This window comes from Mesoplodon mirus, assembly GCF_964341445.2.
Source record: "Mesoplodon mirus genome assembly, chromosome: 1".
Lineage (NCBI taxonomy): Eukaryota > Metazoa > Chordata > Mammalia > Artiodactyla > Ziphiidae > Mesoplodon > Mesoplodon mirus.
In genome coordinates this window covers 8314379-8334986 of record NC_138976.1, presented here as the reverse complement: position 1 = coordinate 8334986, position 20608 = coordinate 8314379, and the positions used below count along the sequence as shown (strand labels likewise).

Genomic DNA, 20608 nt, shown 5'->3' with positions numbered 1-20608 from the left:
CTAACAAAACTGGGGCAACGTGACGGCAGCCATGCTTTCCCTGGCTCAGAGGCAGGTGAGTCATTTTTTACTTTCCCCTCTTGCTGACAGCCGAGTATCTTTTAAATCAAGCTCTTTAGCCTGTTGGCCTGCTTCCTTTCTCCCTTGCACCCAAATGGTGTAGATCTCATCTCAGCACTTATAAACTGCTGTGAGCTTACTTGGTTTTTGGTTAGGTAAGCCTGATATGAGACTCCCCATTACTGGTCTACTGTAAGGTAAGCTGTTTGTACCCTCAGCCATCACCCAAGGCCTCTAGCTTTGTTTCCTTGCCGACTTGCCCGTGTCCTGGAATGTTCCTCACTCCAGCGATCTCGGGCAGTCCTTTCCACTAAAGCAGTTTTCCACCTCTGCTTGCACCTGTGACTAAAAACCACCTAAACCACCATGACCAAGTGGGACAGCCAAGTGACCAATGGCAGGGAAACGAAGTTCTTGGTGCCGTCATTCCCAACTCCCTTTAGGCTAGTGCCCAGAAGCCCCTTCCAGGTGGTACTTCAGGCTGCTCGGGTAGCTTTGTCTCAGTGTCCAGGTGTTTGAGGTTCATTCATTGCATATCAAATAAGGTGAAAGTGAGTGATGAGCTCTAGAAACTCAAAAGGAACAGAACTAAGGAAAAGACAAGGGAGAGGCTTAGGAAAGATGAAAGCATTCATTAGAAAATAGTCTGTGACTGGTTTAAAGCAAACCAGGGTAGGGCTAGGAGCTGCTAACTACAGAAGAGGACTCGTAAAGGTCAGGTTCTTTGGTTGTCCCATCAGTGGTTCTGAACCACAGCTGTACACTGGAATGGAGAGCAAAGCCTTGAATCATGGGCCCTGGGCCCAGAACCCACCAAATGATTAAACTGGTTTGGGATGAAGAGCTCCTTCCCTAAGTGTTTAACTCCCCAAGTTTTCTTTCTGACCAAGAACTATTTCTTGAGGAGTTCCATGAATGTGTCTCCAAAAGCAGACTTCCTTTCTAGGTATTTTCTGAGCTAGTCCCATACAGGACAGAAATGTGTTGTCCACAGATTGCTGCTCCATCCCCAGATTCTGTCACCCTGGCCTCAATGACCACCATTTGACCACAAAGCCTAGGCTCCCCCAAGGAAGAGGCCACATCAGAAAGTCCACTGGTTGTCAAATAACCCTTTATTATTTTTCTTGCAGTTCTTAACTCTGTGGAAAAGAAAAAAAAAAACCCTCAGTAGTAAGACAAAAAAACCTTATCTCCCAGCCCCACTATTGAGCACTTCTAGAATTTTCCACCTTTTCCCCAAGGATACATTAGTTAGCTTCCCCTCTAGTTTTCACCCTAATTTTAAGCAAGTCAATGCATAAGTCACTTACAGCTGGACATTCCACCGCACCACTGTTGATGTCTTCTATGATGTCGTGAGGGTGGCGGCCATCAACGTTGCAGCCCACAGACTGGGCGGTCCCCAGGATCTCTTTAATGGTTCCTATAATTAAGAAAAGGTGGAATCAGAGGGACTGTCATCCCTCACAATCCTCAGATACCAGTGGGGAAATACAGGCAAGGAAAAGAATAACTATTTTATGGAATACAGGAATAATCATCACTGCTCCCCTAATCAAAAATTCATAGCTCCATATATTTAAAAGCTCTGAATGCAAAAATGTCCACAGGTCCTATGATACCCAGATTCTTTCAAACCCAGAAAGACACCACACCGCAATTTCAGGTCTTACAAAATAAAGTCCCCTCTAAGTGGGAAAATGCCACTAAGTGAATACATCTTGCTTGACAATTAGGTGGCCCCATACTGTTCCGTTCTTACCAGAGAGTTCTCTAGCTAAAGATCGATGCCGCATCTGTCGGGCAATGCTGACAATCTCATCAAAAGTGATGTTTCCACTGTGCTTAACTGCAGAAAATAAAAAAACAGCAAAAGCTTTGTTACCACCTGAGGCCAGAGCAGACCAGTCACTCTTCCCTCACCCATTTCTAACCTGTTCCCATGCTTTCGGCACAGAGTCATCCACATGAAGAACAACCCTGTTTCCTAAGCTGGGGTTTAGTATCAGCTCACCACTGGATTGCACCAGCCAACAGAAAACTGGTCAGGTGCAGTGGCGGGTGGCTAGGGACAAAATCAAGTCTTTGCTAACCTTATGTGGAAGGGACTGTTTTGCAGAGGAGAAAAAACATGCTGAAGTGACTGAGGTTGATTAAAGCTGTCCATAGGGTCTGTCATCCAGCTAGGAAGCTGCTCTTTCTTGATTACTGGTTATCTTTCTAAAGTTTCTTCACCCTGCCTGAACATGTCCCTGCTGCAAGCGTTGGGTGGGATCTGTTCCACACCAGGGACTGGGGAGAGCCACATGGCACTTCTTGGCAGTGCCTCGCTCTGGAACAGCTTAACAAATACCTGTGCCATCCCTAGGTTTCATTAAAGGGAGCACGTGCAGCTGTGTATCAAACACTGGGCACACAACACCACTCACATACTACCAGGGAAAAAGCCACTCACTGTTTTTCTGCTTCTTTCTGTCTCTTGGCGGTTCCTTGAGGGCTTTGATGATCAGGGCAGAGGCAGAAGGTACCACCTCAATCTGCGGAAGAGATTCTCAATGGGAATAACATACCCTACCCCACCCTCCAATGAGAACAACCCATACTACCATGCACCTTGGCTCTCAGAATCCATGGGCCAGATGCCACATTTACTGTACATTCAGGTTAATTTTCATAACCTGAAACACGTCCTACCCCAGCAAACATAAGTGATTTACCCAGTGTCTCAAAAGTGAGAAGAGTTAATATCTGACCCATGCTCTCAAAAGCCTTCCCCACAGATAAAATTGCTCTTACCTCACCACCGGTGGCAGGTGACCATGTCAGCAAAAAACCTTCCTCCCAGGAATCCCTACCTCTGCCCTCCCTCAAACCAAGTACCTGGGCCTGTCGGTTCTGAATGGTCAGTTTCACTGTAATCCTCAGACCCTTCCAATCACCAGTTGCCTTGGCGATGTCATCACCAACTTTTTTTGGAGACTGCAGAAATAAAAGGTATATAATCACACCATGCCCTACATCGAAGCAGTCTGAATATCTGCCCAGTCCTCCTCACTTGGCAGCACAAGCAAGCTGTGTGAAACACGTTCAACTTTGCCTGCCCAATCAAGGCATGGCTATCACCAGACTAAACTGGAAAACCGAGGCTGCAGGTTTAGTTGGTCCAGGGCTGTGAACTGCGGGTTCAAGGCCACAATGGGACCAGGGCCCTTATCTACCTACCCTCTCCTAAGGACCTATGTGGTAATTTCCAACGCTCTTACATTTGAATCACCGGGGGCCTCTTTAAAGACACCAGGTCCTTGTGTCTGACCAACCCTAGTCAATCTGTGGGGATGAGGTCTGGGCATTTGCCCCTTTACAGTTCCCTGAACAGGAGAGATGTCCAGTGAGTGCCAGCTGAGCTAAGGGCCAAGGGTAATGAGGACACTGCTTAAGCAAAACCATGGTGGGAGAGCTTTTCAGACAGGAGACCACTGCTCAAGGAATAAAGGCCTGATTATATTCAAGAAAAAGGAAGTTCAGTAAAGAGTATAAAATGGAGGAAAAAGCAGGTAAATAAGTCTGATCCTAGGTAAAGCTAATCACATTAATCAGTAGGTTCAGAGCAGAGTTGTTAATACAAGCTACTGTAACATTCACCGAGATCCTCATGTCACACCCCATTTTATCTTCCCAGCAGCCATATGCCCATCTCCCTAGGAAACAGGCCAAGTAGGCTATGCGGTGTCACTAAGCCACTCCTGACTTCAAAAACCTCCTCTATCCCGTCTCTCAGGGACACTAAGAGCAGCAGCTAAGAGGCACTGGAAAGTTACAGGTTCAAGGTACCAGGTTCCATCTTTACCTACAGCCTTTCTGTGACGGCTAGTGCCAGTTCAGGCCTAGCCAGGGATGGCAATCGCTCACTGTCAGGGGCACCTCAGACACAACCGTGTTTGCACAAGCCAGAGTCGAACTCTGCTCTCCGCATACAAAAAGCGCCCCTCCACAAGGATGACTTACCAGACCCAGGGGGCCGATCTTGGGGGCCAGGGCAGACGTGGCACCGACTTCGCCACCGGTGCACCTTAGGTACACTGGGAGAAGGAAAGGATCAGTGCCTCCGCAAGGGGAGCCCCCAAGTCACAGCCCTCCCAACGCATCTTTCCGGGCCTGGCCACACCACCTTCTGCCTCTTCTCAAAACAGCCCCAAGAACCTCGGGGGGAGCGAGGCAGGACACCCCTCCCCGCAAGGCGTGGACCGCTCCAAGCGCCACGTGGGACAGCGGCCTTCCGCTTGGCTACCGCTGCCGAGGCCCACACCGCGCCGGCGTGGAGGAAGCCCCGGACGCCGGCCAACGCAGCCTAGGGGGCGCGCCCGGAGACAAACCTTACCCAAGGGTGGGGGCTGCAAAGCCGCCACAGAGGTCGTCCGGTCCTGCCCCCCCATCTACAAGTGGGGAAGCTGAGGCCCAGAAAGCGGGTCGGCCAGGACCACACAGCGCCCTGAACGCAGCACCAGAGGGCCAGCCTCTAGCGGGCAGCGGCTCTAAAACCCGCCGTGGGAAAGGCAATTGCGGCGGAGGCCGCAAGCCGGACGGAACGCGGGGAGGGATGCACCATCCCGAAGCCCCGGCCACATCTTAAGCACGCACCGACTTTGATCTCGTTGGGGTCGAACTTAGGCGGCATGGTGGAGGCGGCTGGTGTCGGATGAACCCGGATTCGGGACGACCGAAGAAAGTTGCACCTGAGCCTCCTCCGAGCCGAAAGCCGAAAGACCGGAAGATGGGGCACTTGCGCCGGTTAAGGACCTGAAAGCGCGGCTCTCGCGAGAACTGCCGTCCCCGCCCCATCTTGCAGCGACGCCCTTGGTGCCATATTGCTTGTGGGCAGGCACCTAAGGCTGAAGGCTGGAGAAGCAGGCACCGCGGTGAGCTGTACCTAGGGGTTCTGAAGCGGGGTTCGAGGCAGTTCTCCCGGGGGAGGCAGACAACAGAGCGCTGCTCCCGAGATCTCAGGCTTCGTTGCTGCCCATTCTCCCTGAGGGTCACCCCGTAGTCCCTGTCACTCTATCCCAGAACCCCGCCCCTCTCCTGCGGGTCCGCACCAGCATTCCGAGACCCCACGGCCACGGCGATCCCCTACCCTCTTCTAACTCCCTCGTGATGTGGGCATTTTAGCTATTAAAACAATTTTATTAGAGTCTAAATCCGGTCCAACTCTTAATTCTAAGATTCTGCGGTCTTCGGTCTCAGACTTCGTCATCCTGGTCTGCATGACTTTCTGAGATTATGAGTTTCGGTCCCTAGTTTCTGCGTTTGGAGGAGAGCAGACTGTGGCTCCGCCGGGCCTGTGCCAGGTGGTCTGTCACCCGGCGTCCATGACCAAGACCTGCGAGTGATCGGCCTGCCTTGAGGTCCACCAGAGGGAACGAACGTCGGAGACCTGTGTATCCTCAAAGCAAGGTTGGGCACTGCCCACCCCAGCCAGGGGAGGAGGGTGTGGCTCTTCCTATCTGGGCTGGACGTCGGGGGAGGGGATGGATGAGGCGTGGACATCCGGGAGCAGGTCGGGAAGAGCTGATCTCCTAGGAGGAATGGAGGAGAGGTGGCCGTTGGGGAGGAGGTGAGGGAAAGTTAGTCATTGGGGAGCAGGCGGATAAGAGCTGGTCATCAGGGAGAGATGGGGGAGGGCTCTTTTTAGATCATTCCCCATCCCTGCAGACAGGTGGGGTGACAAGAGGAGCCTGAGCCAGCTCTGCAGGCTTGGCCAGCTCCCCAGACAGCCTTCACCTCTATTGGCAGGGACCTGTGATCTCTATGCCTCCCCGTGAGGAATGGGTGTGTGTCTTCTTCAACTGCATCTTCTCCCTGGCCCCTTTCTCCCTAGATCCTTCAGCTGTAGCAGGCCCTGAATAAATGTTTGTTAGATGTGTGGTGCTACGTGGTTAACATTTATTGGGCACTCATCATGTGCCAGGTTCTGTGCTATGGGCTTTGCAAGTATGGAAATGGATCCAAATAGAACCAAGTGTTGGTAACATTATTACTCACACTTTACAGATGAGGAGACTGGGGCTCAGAGAGGTGAACCAAGGGGACATGGTTGGTGGGTGACAGATCTGGGACTCAAAACCAGTTAAACAAAGAAAAAACAAAAAAGAAAAAAATTCTATTTCATCCCAAAGCCCATGCTGTTAACCATAAGCTTCCCTGTATGGTTGCTTCCTGGCCCATCGCTGTCCCATATCAAATCTGATATTTTCTGGTACCAGGCAGGCAGTGAGCACCTGGCTTCTGAGTTCAGGACGGTATACTTAATGTGTGCTAAGTTACTGAAGCACCAAGGAGTTGGGCAAACTCCACAGGATCGGGACTTGAAAGAGCAGAGTTCCAGACTGGTTCTGCCCCAGTCCAGGCTGTATAACCAGCTCGCTGAACTTGATGAGTGTCAGTTTTGTTACTATAAAGAGGGCTGTGGTGAGAATCAAATGGAATAATAACTGTGAGAGTGGCAAGATGCCTGAGGATTGCTGTTGAATTTTTATTTAGCTCAGAAATCTCTTTGGTTATGATGTAGTTGAGTTCCCCAGGGTCAAGGTCAGGGCTGGCTAAAGCCATGCAGTGTTTGGTTTGCTGATGCCACTCTGATAGTCTTTCAGGGCCTACAAGGGATTCATCAGCCAAGTCTGTTAGAGTCCTCAAGGAGCATCCTTGGGAAGGACCTAAGGAAACTTCTCCAAGTCAACCCCCTTGTCTAACGTGGAGGAGAGATGGGGGCCCAGAATGGGGAAAGGGTATGCCAGGGTCTCACAGTGGGTCAGGGGCAAATGTGGGCTCAAGCCCAGGTCACCTGGCTTGCTGTTGTGCTCTTTCCACATACTGCTGCTTATTTTTAGTCAACAAAGAACAAAGAGTGTTGAGCACCTGCTGTGCCAGGCTCAGGGCACAGATTGATGGTCACGATGGACACAGCCCCTGCCCACAAGGAACTCATAGTCCAGCAGATCAGCTACATGCTCTGTGTTACTGTGCTACCTGTCCTGGGTGTTGGGGACCCGTGACAGAGTCCCCAGGCCCTAACTTCTCTCCTATGCCCTAGTGTTGTGAAGATTGCTCTGGGAAAAAGGAAGGATGCCACTCTTCTTCCGGAAGCGGAAACCCAGTGAGGAGGCTCGGAAACGGCTGGAGTACCAGATGTGTCTGGTGAGAGAAAATGGATTTCCTCTGCATCCATCCATCCCCATCACCACCTCTGCCCCACGCGACAGGGCTCCACACTGCACTTGCCCTCCATAAGCCGGTCACACTTCTCATTACTCGTTCACTCTCTTCTCTGCTGGACCTCAAGCCCCATTAAAGCAGAGGTCATTGGTCCACCTTCAAAATGGACTAGTTGAACCAGATAGTGTCTGTGATCTCTTGAAGCCCCTTAATCCTATGTCTCTTTGCCTGATTTGTCCACTCTGGAAGGTTGGACCCTCTTTTTTTAACTCTTTTTATCCCTAGGCAAAAGAAGCTGGGGCAGATGACATTCTTGACATCTCTAAATGTGAGCTCTCAGAGGTAAACTGGGGTGGTGGTTGGCCCGTGAATTTTTGTCTGCCCTTCTTTCTTAGATCACGTGTCCCTGGGAAAGATAGATGTAGACTGAGGCTTCTAAAAGGCCAGAAGCTCCTGTCAAGAGGTGTTTCATTAGATTTTGTTCTTGTCCAAGAGAATTGAGATAATCTTTGGGCTTCAGCATAGTCTTCAAGAGTCACAGAGTCTAGAAAATGTACTCACGGATTCCTAGGGCACTGGGAGAGCCTGGGATTCTCTGCCAAGCACCAGAGATCTTTCTTTTACCTCTCATAGCGTTCCTGTTGGGGGTGGGGTGGGTGCGTGGGCAGGCAGTCACCCGATAGCTGATTGAAAGGGAGGGCTGACCACCCGAGCAGCGTTCCTCCCAGCTTTCCCCAGGTTTAGACTTATTCACCTCCTGCCCCGTCTCTCCCCAACGCGTGTGCCACTCAGAACACAAGTTAAAAACTGGCAGGAGGGAAGGCACTGATCCTTCTTTATCTTATCTTAGATTCCCTTTGGGGCTTTTGCAACATGCAAAGTTCTGCAGAAGAAGGTGAGACAGATCTTCGTTTTCAGAGAATTATTTATTGCTTGTTTGCTTGTTTGAAATCAGGCGGGAATTCTAGGAGTTGTCTTCCTGGCACAGACATCCCCCTTCTCTCTGAATCGCACCCTTTCAGTCTGCAGTAGGTGTGTTCACAGGAGAGCAGGCTTTGGCATCAGGCAGCTCTGGCTTTGCAGTCCTGGCTTCGCCCCTCCTGAATTGGGCAACTTCCTTAGGCTCTTACATCTCAGTTTCTTCATCTGAGAAGACATCTGAAATGAAGACATCCATAGTTCTACTCTCACAGAGCTTTTATTAGAATTACAGGTGAGGTAGGTAGGCAGGTAGAAAGAGAGATAAATGCCCTGAATATAGTGCCTGCCACATAGTAGACACTGAGTAACCGCATTGTTATTAATAGTAAAAACTATGGGACTTCCCTCGTGGTGCAGTGGTTAAGAATCCACCCGCCAATGCAGGGGACATGGGTTCGAGCCCTGTCCGGGAAGATCTTCCGGGAAGATCCTACATGCTGCGCAGCACCTAAGCCTGTGCACCACAACTACTGCGCCTGTGCTCTAGAGCCGGTGAGCCATAACTACTGAAGCCCGCGTGCCTAGAGCCCATGCTCTGCAGCAAGAGAAGCCACCGCAATGAGAAGCCTGCGCACTGCAACGAAGAGTAGCCCCCGCTCGCCAAAACTAGAGAAAGCCTGCGTGCAGCAACGAAGACCCAATGCGGCCAAAAATTTATTTGTTTGTTTGTTTGTTTGTTTAAATAATAATAATAAAAACTACACTCATTTCATTCTGGTCACCCAGGGGAGGTTAAGAGTGGAATGAATGATTTTTCAGAAAGGCATTGCAGACTTGAATGCAGATAGGTAAGAGTATTCTAAATGAAATGTCTAAATGAAGGGAGGTAAAACGTGTTCCATACCAACAGAGCAGTGAGCTCCTTGACACTGGCGTATCCATGCAGGGGCTGCCGCCTAACAAAAACAGCAATAGATGACTCGGATTGAGCGCTGGACCACGTGCCAGCCCTGGGCTAAGTGATTTTTGTCTGTTAGCTTGTTAACCATCAGTGGCAGCCCTCAGACAGGAAGTTATTATTCTCTATTTTCCACAAGAAGATACTGAAGCTGAGGGAGGTTAAGATCAGGTCAGCTGCATGGGGATCCCTTCTCGGGATGGAAGGTAGAATTAGACCTCTAAGGTCCCTTTCACCCTGGAAACTCCAGATTTTAAGGTCAATCTGGTTCCACATTTGGAGACATCCCTTGTGACATCTGCCAGAGCAGAGAACTGGGCAGGGCGGGGCCCCTAGCAGCCTGAGCTGAGCTGGCTGCCCCGCCTCCAGCCTTCCCTCCTTGCTGCTCTTCTTTAGCCTAACATGTCAAAAATCTTTTCCACACAGGTGTTGATTGTCCACACGAATCACCTCACTTCCCTGCTTCCTAAATCCTGCAGCCTCCTGAGTCTCGCCACCATCAAGGTACTGGGGCCCTTCTCCCAGGCGTCGGGGACTCTGCGTGGTGTTCCAGGTGGTATCCAGCATCCCTGCTCCCTTCACGTGTCCTCTGTCAGAGTTTAGGCCAGACATGCCTAGTGTCATGGTGACTCTGGGGTTTAGTGAGCATGGTTTATCGGGCACCTTGTCTGTGCTTTGTGTGGGGTGCAGTTGCAAAGAGAAGCAGCCACAGGCCCTGCCCTTAGGGAGCTAGGTGGAAAGGCAAACCATAAGCTCATAGCAAGTGAGCTGGCAGAGAGCAGGGAGACCAATGGGCCCAAACAGGAAGGAACAGGAGGGACGCCAGGTGTTGTGTGGTCAGTGCGTGAAAGCTTGGTGAGCTGGGGCACCTCCCTCCCTCCTGACAGCTCCCCCAGGACAAGGACTGGGATACAGTCACAGTATATGTGAGGTGAGACCCCAGGGTGGTTCCACAGGAACATAAGCTGTGGCAGTGGGTACACACACTGGGAGAAAAGACTGGCAGCGTAGGCATCAAAGTGGTTTTTATGGCTCATGATGGTGTGCAGGGATTAGGGGTCGTTTTTACTTCTCTTCATTTTTCTGGTCCAACATGCATTATTTTTATAATCAGAAAAAAGATAACATTAAAAAATGTTTATGTTTATGTATATATTTCGTATATATGCATTTTATAGTACGTATGTGCACACACACACACACACATATATATATATTTTGCTCATTTTCATTGTTAAAAACATTAGGAAATACAGTTAAGCATAAGGAAAAACATACAATTTCACACTCTAGGGAACTACTATCAATATTTTATTGCATATTTGGTAGTATTTTACTATGCAAATATGTATTTATACCATGAGGCTTTTTTTTTTTTTTTGTGGTACGCGGGCCTCTCACTGTTGCGGCCTCTCCCGTTGTGGAGCACAGGCTCTGAACGCGCAGGCTCAGCGGCCATGGCTCATGGGCCCAGCCGCTCTGCAGCATGTGGGATCCTTCCGGACCGGGGCACGAACCCGTGTCCCCTGCCGGCAGGCGGACTCTCAACCACTGTGCCACCAGGGAAGCCCCCATGAGGCGTTTTTAACGTGAATATCTATGCATACTCTTTTATAGCTTGCTTTTTTCACTCAACAGTAAAAATAAATATTTGATAAATAAGAGAATGAAGTGGTATGATACTTTTAGAAAGGAAATGAGATGGAATGATCATTTAGTTGGGGAGGAAGGGTCAGTGCTCCTGCTTTCAACACCAGAGGCGTGGGGCACCCCCGCCCAACCTCACCCTGTCTCTCCGGAGCCTGAAATCAGAGAGCCTTTCTCAGCAGGTGACTTCTAGGTGTTAAACTTGTTCTCCTTCTGCAGGTTCTGGATCTTCATGATAATCAGCTGACAGCCCTTCCTGATGATATAGGGCAGCTGACAGCCCTCCAGGTATGGCTTCAGGAAACAGAACACCCACCTCTGACCACCTAAGCAAGAAATGGCAGCCACACAGACCTGGAATGTTCTGGTCGTGCTCTTTCTAGCCAGGGCTGCACTTGGTGCCACTGGCTCCTCCCCCTTTGCTCTTGAGATGCCCAGTGATGGCGTCAACAGAGCAGTCTGGGCTGTGGGCATCTCTCCACCCTGTTTTTGGCATGTGCTTTTGGGATTTCATCATGAGCTTCCGCCATTTTAAAGAAAAAGAGCTCCCAGAGAGTCTACCTTTTCCCAATGATGAGTTCAGCACTCTGACTCACCGTCTCACTTCTGCTCCCTATCAGTGGCAGCCCCTGCATTTACTGAGCGTTCACTGCATGCCAGCACCAAGCTAAGCGTTTCTCTTGCGCTGTCGATTGATTGATTCCTCACAGCCACTCTGTGAGGCAGGTGTTAGCATCATCCCCGGTTCACAGAGGAAGACGCGCTGTCCTTCACACTTAGATTAAAATCCCTTCTCTTCACTGTGCCCCATCAGACCCTGTATGCTGGGCCCTCCTGTCTTCCCAGCCTCCTTTCCTTCTCTCTCCCCTCCACTGTCTGCACTCAACTCCTAAAACCCTCTGGCCCTGTGCGCCCCACCCCCGGCAGGGCCTCTCCACAAGGCTCTTCCTTCTGCCCGAGTGGCTCTTCCTCCGTCTCAGCCCAAATGTCCCTGCGAATCCTCCCCGACCCCCCCATCTAGGTGGATCCATCTTGTTTGCCTCTGTCTCGACCCGCGTATTTCCCAGAGAGCACTGATTGCGGTCTGTAATTACTAGTTATGCTCAGCTGGCTCCCCTCCCGAACTGTCATCTCTGTGCGGGCAGCGTCCTCAACTAGCGCACTGCCTCCCACATGGAGGAGACTCAAGATGACTTGAATGAACTACCCTGCGAGGTGGGTGCTGTTATCACATTTACAGAAGAGAGAACGGGTCCAGAGGGATGACTGTAACTTGCCCAGGGTCACATGGAGGACATGTGGCTAAATAGTAGTAACTGCCCCCACTGAGAGAGAGCCACAATGAATACCTGGGTGTAGGATCTTTTCGGAATTGTTTACGTATATATTTTTGTGGAATTGCTGCATTCACTGTTTTGTAACCTTTGGATACCTGATAATAACTCGTAACCATCCTTTGGTTCATCAAATATTCATCTGCCACATTATTTTTATTTTTATTTTTTGTGGTAAGTGGGCCTCTCACTGTTGTGGCCTCTCCCGTTGCGGAGCACAGGCTCCAGACGTGCAGGCTCAGCGGCCATGGCTCACGGGCCCAGCCGCTCCGCGGCATGTGGGATCTTCCTGGACCAGGGCACGAACCCGTGTCCCCTGCATCGCCAGGCTGACTCTCAACCACTGCGCCACCAGGGAAGCCCTGCCACATTATTTTTAATGTGCTTCCCTTTCCATCATATCTATTTTTAATGGCTTCCTCGTGTGTCATCCTGTCAGCCTCGCTCACCTCATGATGCCACATCCTGGAGGGAGTGTGGCCTTTGGGATCCAGCGAGCCCGGGGTTTCAATCCCGGCACCACCAGCTGCCAGCCTTGAAGCCTTGGGCAGATCCCATTGCCTTTATGCAGCCCAGCTTCCTTCTACTAACACTGGGATACCTAGGCCTCATCACATGCTGCCTCACCTGGATCCCTGAATCTGCTCGTCCCCTTCTTCCTCCCGCCCTGATTGTGGGGCCATTGTTGGCTATTTTGTGGTCAATATAAATGATACAACCTCAGCAAGAACTAGGTTCAAAGTCTGGCTTTGCCCTCCTGGACACATGACTTCACCGCTCTGAGTCTCAGTTTTCCCATCTCTCAAATGGGATCATAACAATCTTTATCTTCCTCACAGGGCTGTCAGGAGATAGAGGTGTGTGTGGTGCCCGGATGACGCCTGGCCTGAAGCAGGGTAGACACTGTTGTCTGTGTGTGCGCATTCTCATGCCATTTTTCCCTCTTTCTTAGGTGTTGAACGTGGAAAGGAATCAACTGACGTATCTCCCACGTTCCATTGGGAACCTGATCCAGCTCCAGACCCTCAATGTGAAAGGTAGGGGCCAGGAAAACCTGTCCGTGTGACCCTTGGTCAGCTCTGGGCTGACGCAGCCGGCATCCACAGGGTGCTCCTCCTGAGAACCATTGAGCACGAGGGCAGCCAGCCCCCAGGTGTCACTCTAAACTGTCTGACTTCCTATTTAGTCCATCTGTCTTCATGGTAACCAGAGACAGGGCATCTGGAGGGTTCCTGTGACTCCTCTGAGCCAGGGCCTCTCAGGGAGGAGGGCAGACGATGTTGACAGCTAGGCCCCCGAGGCTCAGTCACTGGTGTTTAGAATGTGGTGGACGGACTGGGCGTGAGTGATTCTGAATAGTGCTTCCCGCCTCTGAAGAGCACTTCCAAATTCAGCGGTGCCGTGAGCCTCATGACAAATCCCTGAGGTAGGGAGAGGAAGGAGATCTTATCCCCAATTTACACGTGAGGAAAACGAGGCTCAGAGAGCAGTGACTTGCTCCAGACCACCCAGTGCGATAGTGACAGGCCGAGATTCTAATGCGTGCCTCCCCGTACCCCCAACTCTTTCATTTCTTGTTGGCCTTAAGCACTTTCTGTACAGAATGCCCCAGTTTACCCATTTGTAACATATAAACAATGAAAAAAATAATGGTACCCAACTTACTAACCACTTACTATGTGGTAGGCCCTGTGCTGAGCACCTCATATGCATAATCTCATTGAATCCCTCAGTATTCCTATGAGGCCAAATAGTATTATCATCTGCATTTTACAGATGAGAAACTGGTCCAGGGAGGGCGTCAGTTTTCCAAAGTCACTCAGCTAATAAGTGGTGGAATGGGAACTTGAACCCAGGTCACTGAAACTCCACTGCCATGTTTTTCCTCATGGAGTCTCAGGTTCCAGGCCCTGGCACATGCCCCAGGCTCAGAGGGGGGCACCCTCCTCCCTGGGTCCTCACGGGAGTCAGGCAGGAAGATGGTGAAGGGGTTTTGGGGTGCTGAGCCGTGCCATTGGGATCCCTCCAGACAACAGGCTGAAGGAGCTTCCAGACACCTTGGGGGAGCTTCGGAGCCTGCGTACTCTCGACATCAGTGAAAGCGAGATTCAGAGGTTGCCGCAGATGCTGGCGCACGTTCGAACCCTGGAGGTAGGTGGGGAGATGTTCTCGCCTGGGGTCCTACCTGGCCTTCCCACCGCTCCCTTCCCACATTCCTGGAGGCCTGCCCTGGTCACGGGGTGCTGGGGTCACAGAGGTCTCAATGTCCTCAGGGGCTCACAGGGCCTGAAGTGTGAACCGTTGTAATTATGTGACTTTTGCTGCCATGATGGAGGCAGGAAAACAGATTTCTAGAGTGAAGAGATAATGCCAAATCCTGATGGGGTTAATTAACATTCTATGAAAGACATGGTATTTGAGCCAGGCCTTGAAAGAGGAAAAAGCTTTGGAGAAGTAGACACGGGTAACGGGAGCATTGCAGGTGGAGGAAACAGTTCGGGAAAAGGCAGGAGGTGGGAAAGCCCAGGACACATTAAGGGGAGAGCAGGGAAGCTGATGTGGTTGGAAGTTGCTGTGCCTGGAGGATCCAGGGCATAAAGAGCCCGGGCGCTGTCAGGGAGGGAGTGGCCTCAGCTTGGAGCTGCAGAAACTGAGATTCATCAGAGCAGGGGGTAGTGGGCAGGGGAAAGTGAGCACCGCGGACACTGTGTTAGTCTCCCAGGGCTACCCTAACGAAGCACTCCAGGCTGGGGAGCTTAAACAATAGACTTTTCTTCTCTCACGTTCCTGGAGGCTGGAAGTCCAAGATCAAGGTCTTGGCAGGGTTGGTTTCTTCTGAGGCCTCTCTCCTTGGCTTGTGGACGGCCGTCTTCTCCCTGTGTCCTCACATCGTCCTCCCTCAGTATGTGTCCGTGTCCTAATTTCCTCATCTTTTAAGGACACCAGTTGATACTGGATTAGGGCCCAGACAGGTGACTTTGTGTCAAACTTGATTACCTCTTTAAAGACCATACATCTTGATCGCGTTGAGCAGTGAAGTGAACGACGTGTAAAGAGGGGTCCCCTTGTGTCTGCAGACTCTGAGCCTGGACGCGTCATCCATGGTCTACCCCCCACAGGAGGTGTGCGGCGCCGGCACCGAGGCCATCCAGCAGTTCCTCTGCAAAGGTAAAGCCAGGCAGCCTGCCTCCTTCACTCAGGGAGCACCAGACGTGACCCCTGGGACTGCTCTGCGCCAACCAGGTGGCTGGGGGATGCCACGGTCCCTGCCTGCTCAGAGCTCTCCAGATCTGGCAGGAGAAACAGGCAAAGCAGATCGTCACACAAGGAAGTACGATTACCGATCGTGGCTACAAGAGAGTAGAACGGGGCCCCTGGTTTAGGCTGGGCCCTCGGGGAAGGTCTTTCCAAGAAAGTGGCTCGACTGAAACCTGAGGGATGATTAGAAAAGAGAGAAGGATGTTCCTGGCAGAAGGAGGTGCATGTTGAAGGGCCTGGAGGGGCGGGGGAGTGGGAAGCATGACGGAGAGAAGGCCAGGAGGCTGGTGCACAAGTAGAGGCGAGAGGAGCAGACGAGGCTGGGGAGGGCACCCGGCCGGGATCAGACAGGAGGGGGGTTTCGTCAGATTTGCTTTTTACAAAGACCACTCCGGCCGCAATAAAGAGGAGGGATTGGAGGAAGCAAGGACGGGCACCAGTTAGGAAGTCACTGGGGTCGTCCGGGAGAGAGGCCACCGAGGGCTGGACTTGGAGGAGCGGCGAGAACCCAGGGCCACCCCTGGACTGGGTGCCAGGAGGGGAAAGCAGTACACCCAGTTACCTCCTGTCAGCCTGGATGTGCTTAATTAGGGGCTCTTGTCCACCTGTGGAAATTTTAGAACATGGCCAAGACTTGCATACATATGGTCATCTGATTTGTGACAGAGGTGCCATTGCAAAGCAGTGAGAAAGAAAAGCAAAGGTCTTTTCAATAAACAATTCGGAATCAATTGGATATTCATGTGGGGAAAAAAAAGAACATTAACCTAACCTCTTCCTTAGACAGGCAGCACTAACCATAAAAGACTGATAGATTAGATTTCATTAAATCAAAAACTTCTCTTCAAAAAACACCACATGGGGAAAGAAAAGGCAAGCCATAAAGTTGGAGTCGATATCTGCAATGCATACATATCCAACAAAGGACTTATTCCTAGGAGACAAAAAGAACTACAGATCAATAAGGAAAAGCTGTTGTCAAAAGACTTGAATCGGAATTTTATAGAAGAGATTATCCAGAGGGCTGATAGTATCTGATAAAAGTGCTCAACATGGTTTTAGTCAGTTAAAAAATGCAAATTAACCCAGGGATGCAAGGATTCTTCAGTATACTCAGATCAATCAATGTGATACACCACATTAACAAATTAATGTGCTCCGCAACGGGAGAGGCCACAACAGCGAGAGGCCTGCGTACCGCAAAAAAAAAAAAAAAAATAAAGACATGCACCACAATGTTCATTGCAGCACTATTTACAATATCCAGGGCATGGAACCAACCTAAGTGTCCATCAACAGATGAATGGATAAGGAAGATGTGGCACATGTATACAATGGAATATTACTCAGCCATAAAAAGAAACGAAATTGAGTTATTTGTAGTGAGGTGGATGGACCTAGAGTCTGTCATACAGAGTGAAGTAAGTCAGAAAGAGAAAAACAAATACCGTATGCTAACGCATATATATGGAATCTAAAAAAAAAATGGTACAGATGAACCTAGTTGTTGCAGGGCAGGAATAAAGACGTAGACATAGAGAATGGACTTGATGACATGGGGTGGGAGGGCGAAGCTCGGGCGAAGTGAGAGTAGCATCGACATATATACACTATGGAATATAAAATAATTAGCTAGTGGGAAGCAGCAGCATAGCACAGGGAGATCGGCTCGGTGCTTTGCGATGACCTAGAGGGGTGGGATAGGGAGGATGGGAGGGAGGCTCAGGAGGGACGGGATATGGGGACATGTGTATGCATCTGGCTGATTTGCTGTGTTGTGCAACAGAAACTAACACAGTATTGTGAAGCAATTATACTCCAATAAAAATCTATTTTTCAAAATGCAAATTAAGACTGCAAAGAAGGACTTCGCTGGTGGCATAGTGGTTAAGAATCCACCTGCCGAGGCAGGGGACATGGGTTCGAGCTCTGGTCCGGGAACATCCCACATGCCATGGAGCAACTAAGCCCGTGCGCCACAACTACTGAGCCTGCACTCTAGAGCCCGCGAGCCACAACTACAGAGCCCAGGTGCCACAACTACTAAAGCCCGTGTGCCTAGAGCCCATGCTCTGCAACAAGAGAAGCCACTGCAATGAGAAGCCCACCACGTACCACAACAAAGAGTAGCCCCTGCTCACCGCAACTAGAGAAAGCCCACATGCAGCAATGAAGACCCAATGCAGCCAAAAATAAATAAATAAATAAATAATTTTTTAAACGACTGCAAAGAAATACTTAAACCCTAAGACACCCACTAACATGGCCAAAGTTAATCTGTCAATACCAAGAATTGGGAAGATGCGGAGCAGCTGGAGCTTCCATACTCTGCCAGTGGGAGCATAAACCCGAAAAGTCTTCAGAAAATTGTTGTCAGTATCTACTCAAGTTGAACATTCAAATACCCTATGACCCATTGGCTCCACACCTCGGTAGGTGCCCAAGAGAGAAATGCGTATGAACAAATGCCCAAAGCTACGTATGGAAATTCTCATAGCAGGACTATTTGTAACGTAGCAGAGTGGTAAGCTGTTTTATACTCACAAATGAGCACCACACAGCAACCAGAAAGAACAAGCTGCTGCTGTGCTCAACAAGCTGGATGAGCTCACAGATACACGTGGAGTGAGAGAAGCCAGACGCAAAGGAACATGCACTTTTATCAGCACCTGAGCTCTGAACCAACCCTGATTCCTGCTTCTGAGAGTGTGTTCACTTTTAAACATTCATCAAGCTGTTCATGAAGATTTTGTGTTCTTTTCTGTGTGTATGTTATACTGCAGTTAAAAAGGAAAGAGAAGTTACACGTGCATCACACAACAGCTAATCAGGCCATGTATCTACCAAATTAACCTTTGAGCAGCAGGTGATTGTAATGGTCGAGCCAATGGTCGAGCTAGACCAAACCATTTATTTTAAAAGATTTTAAAGTTATGCAATAGTAGGTGAACAAAAGACGTAAGGAATAACGCAGTGAACATATGTATACCTACTATACAGTTTAAAAAATAACCCAGGGACTTCCCTGGCGGTCCAGTGGTTAGGGCTTGGCGCTTTCACTGCCGGGGCCTGGGTTCATTCCCTGGTCGGGGAACCAAGATCCCACAAGCCAAGCAGTACAACCGAAAAAAAAATCCTTCCATTTATTTAAACTGTGTAGTAGGTATATGTATGTACGTAAAATCGTTGGTTTCACTCTTTTAAAAACATAGAAGAAAAAACCCCACAGAAGATGTCATACTAGGTGATTCTATGCCCTACTTTTTTCACTCAAGAATAGGTCTTGGGCCTTTTCCTATCCCAGAATGTGTGGATCTGCCTTGTTGTAAACTGCTGTAGAGTATTTCACATGGCGGAGCCCCATCGCTTATGTATGGAAGTTATCTTGAGTTTTCCCCTGGAATGAATGTTTTACCCCACACCTCTCTGGCAGGCAATAGTAGGGTTGGTAGGTGTAGGAGGGACAAGCACTCTGTGTTGCCTCTGAAGAGGTTACATCAGTTTACATTCCATGAGGAGTATCTGAGAGGACTCTTCTTCCCCACAACCTGGCTACTGCTTGGTGAGATCTTTAAAAGTCTTCTAATCTGATGGGTAAACAAGAGAGCCTATTATTATTTTAATGTAATTTCCTTGATTATTTGAATATTTTTTCATATGTCTACTGCCCATTTTTAGTATTTCTTGTGAATTGCCTATTTATATCCTTTGGTAGGGGAAAAAAGGTGGCTTTGACTACATTAAAATCTAAACAACTTTACCTCAAAAGGATACTATCATCAAAGTTAAAAAGACAAGTTACCAACTGGAAGAAGATAGTTGCAACATATGTTATAGACCCAAGGTTATTAACTACAGTATATAAAGAGCACCTACAAATCAGCAGGAATAAGGCAGAATGGGCAAAGATTATGAATCCTTTCAGATGATGCAGGAGGACACTACACAGGGCCAGAGAAGGCAAGCATCTTGCCCATACACAAGAAATAATGGGGAAAGCTGGGTCTTGGACCCAGGCTTCTTTACTAAGTTCAGGCTTTTTCCATCACCTCATTCTCATTTGGATGGTAAAGAGGCAGGTGGGGGCGGGGGGGAGGGGGCGGCGTTTATTCACTCAGCTGATGCTTATTGAGCTCTTGCCACATTTAAGGCCCAGGCGTCAGACCTGTGAGCAGTACACGAGGGCTCAGCGTCTAGCAGAGGGGCGCAGTGGACTGAGGCAGGGGTGGGACAGGATGCTGGCAGGAGTGGGGTGCCGGGTGAGAGAGGCCGGAGCGGACTGTTCTGGGTTCCGAGGTCCTCTCCTCCCTCCTGGTCAGCTGGTGTCCATCTCTTGCAGCGTCAGGGCTGGAATACTACCCCCCTTCTCAGTACCTGCTGCCAGTCCTGGAGCAAGATGGAGCCGAGAACTCCCGGGACAGCCCCAGTGGGCCCACGGACAGATTCTCCAGCGAGGAGGTAGAATGGCAGGTAAGGTGCACCTAAGTGCTGGCGTGCGGCGTTGGGGCAGGGGGTACGCAGGCGCTCTGGGCACTGGGGAGATGTTCAGAGCGTCAGCCCCCGGATTCTATCAAACTAAAACTCACCTCCCTTCAAACCCGTGTGCTTAGAAGCTTTCACAAGGCTTCCTCGGTGGCCTCAGCCCACGAGCTCCCCAGCAGCAGCCTTGCCGTGCTCCGCTCTGTCCCTGAGCCCCTCGGGGCCTTTGAACCCCTCGGCTGGAATTCTCCCCACTCACCTTCTCCCCATAACTCAGTCTCATCCTTCAGTTCCTAGTTGAAACATCACGTCCTCTGAGCAAGCCTTCCCTGACACAGCACCCCAGTTCAGGTCTGTGCATGTTCTCAGAATGCCCTGTGCGTTTCCTTGGGAGCACCTATGTTGCTGAACTCAGGTTCAGCTGCTCGTCGTTCAGGAATCCAGTACTGAGAGACAAGTGTTGGGTAAAAGGAAAGATAGCTGTATTGGGGAAGCTGGCAATCCTGGGCGGAAGGTGGATTCGTGTCCCAAGGAACCAACTCTCCACTGTCAATCAGGGGGCAAGAGCTTTTAAAGGGGAGTTTCAGGGGTGTATAGGCAGAAGGAGGGGGCTAAGTGCAGAGCAGTACTGTCAGCGCGGACAGTCATCTTTTTTTTTTTTTTTTTTTTTTTGCGGTACGTGGGCCTCTCACCGCTGTGGCCTCTCCCGTTGCGGAGCACAGGCTCCGGACGCGCAGAG

The 20608-nt window shown here is 50.1% G+C and overlaps 2 protein-coding genes across 7 annotated transcripts in view; one reads left to right on the top strand and one right to left on the bottom strand.

The window, feature by feature from the left end:
• Positions 1 to 1157: 1157 nt before the first annotated feature.
• RPL12 (ribosomal protein L12) lies at positions 1158 to 4854 on the bottom strand. 2 transcript variants are annotated; one of them, XM_082613080.1, is made up of 7 exons: positions 4702 to 4852; positions 4069 to 4142; positions 2944 to 3042; positions 2519 to 2600; positions 1826 to 1912; positions 1374 to 1486; positions 1158 to 1202 (listed from the first exon to the last, which is right to left on the bottom strand). In XM_082613080.1, the coding sequence occupies exons 1-7, from the start codon at positions 4736 to 4738 to the stop codon at positions 1197 to 1199; spliced, it is 498 nt and encodes a 165-aa protein (XP_082469206.1). In that variant the 5' UTR covers positions 4739 to 4852; the 3' UTR covers positions 1158 to 1196. The 2 variants fall into 2 exon arrangements, with proteins under 2 accessions (XP_082469206.1, XP_082469205.1); XM_082613079.1 differs by having other exon boundaries at positions 1158 to 1486; positions 4702 to 4854.
• A 24-nt stretch (positions 4855 to 4878) lies between these two features.
• Positions 4879 to 20608, top strand: part of LRSAM1 (leucine rich repeat and sterile alpha motif containing 1) — a 44337-nt gene continuing 28607 nt past the window's right edge. For 2 of the 5 annotated variants that reach the window (XM_082613029.1, XM_082613033.1), the window contains exons 1-11: positions 4930 to 4979; positions 5283 to 5514; positions 7151 to 7254; positions 7558 to 7614; positions 8123 to 8167; positions 9578 to 9655; positions 11018 to 11086; positions 13085 to 13169; positions 14162 to 14283; positions 15210 to 15300; positions 19730 to 19860. In XM_082613029.1, coding sequence (XP_082469155.1) covers positions 7183 to 7254; positions 7558 to 7614; positions 8123 to 8167; positions 9578 to 9655; positions 11018 to 11086; positions 13085 to 13169; positions 14162 to 14283; positions 15210 to 15300; positions 19730 to 19860 — 750 coding nt within the window. In that variant the 5' untranslated portion in view covers positions 4930 to 4979; positions 5283 to 5514; positions 7151 to 7182. Of the gene's footprint in view, positions 4980 to 5282; positions 5515 to 5596; positions 5675 to 7150; positions 7255 to 7557; positions 7615 to 8122; positions 8168 to 9577; positions 9656 to 11017; positions 11087 to 13084; positions 13170 to 14161; positions 14284 to 15209; positions 15301 to 19729; positions 19861 to 20608 lie in introns of those variants that run through there. The other 3 variants (XM_082613030.1, XM_082613031.1, XM_082613032.1) reach the window with 3 other exon arrangements.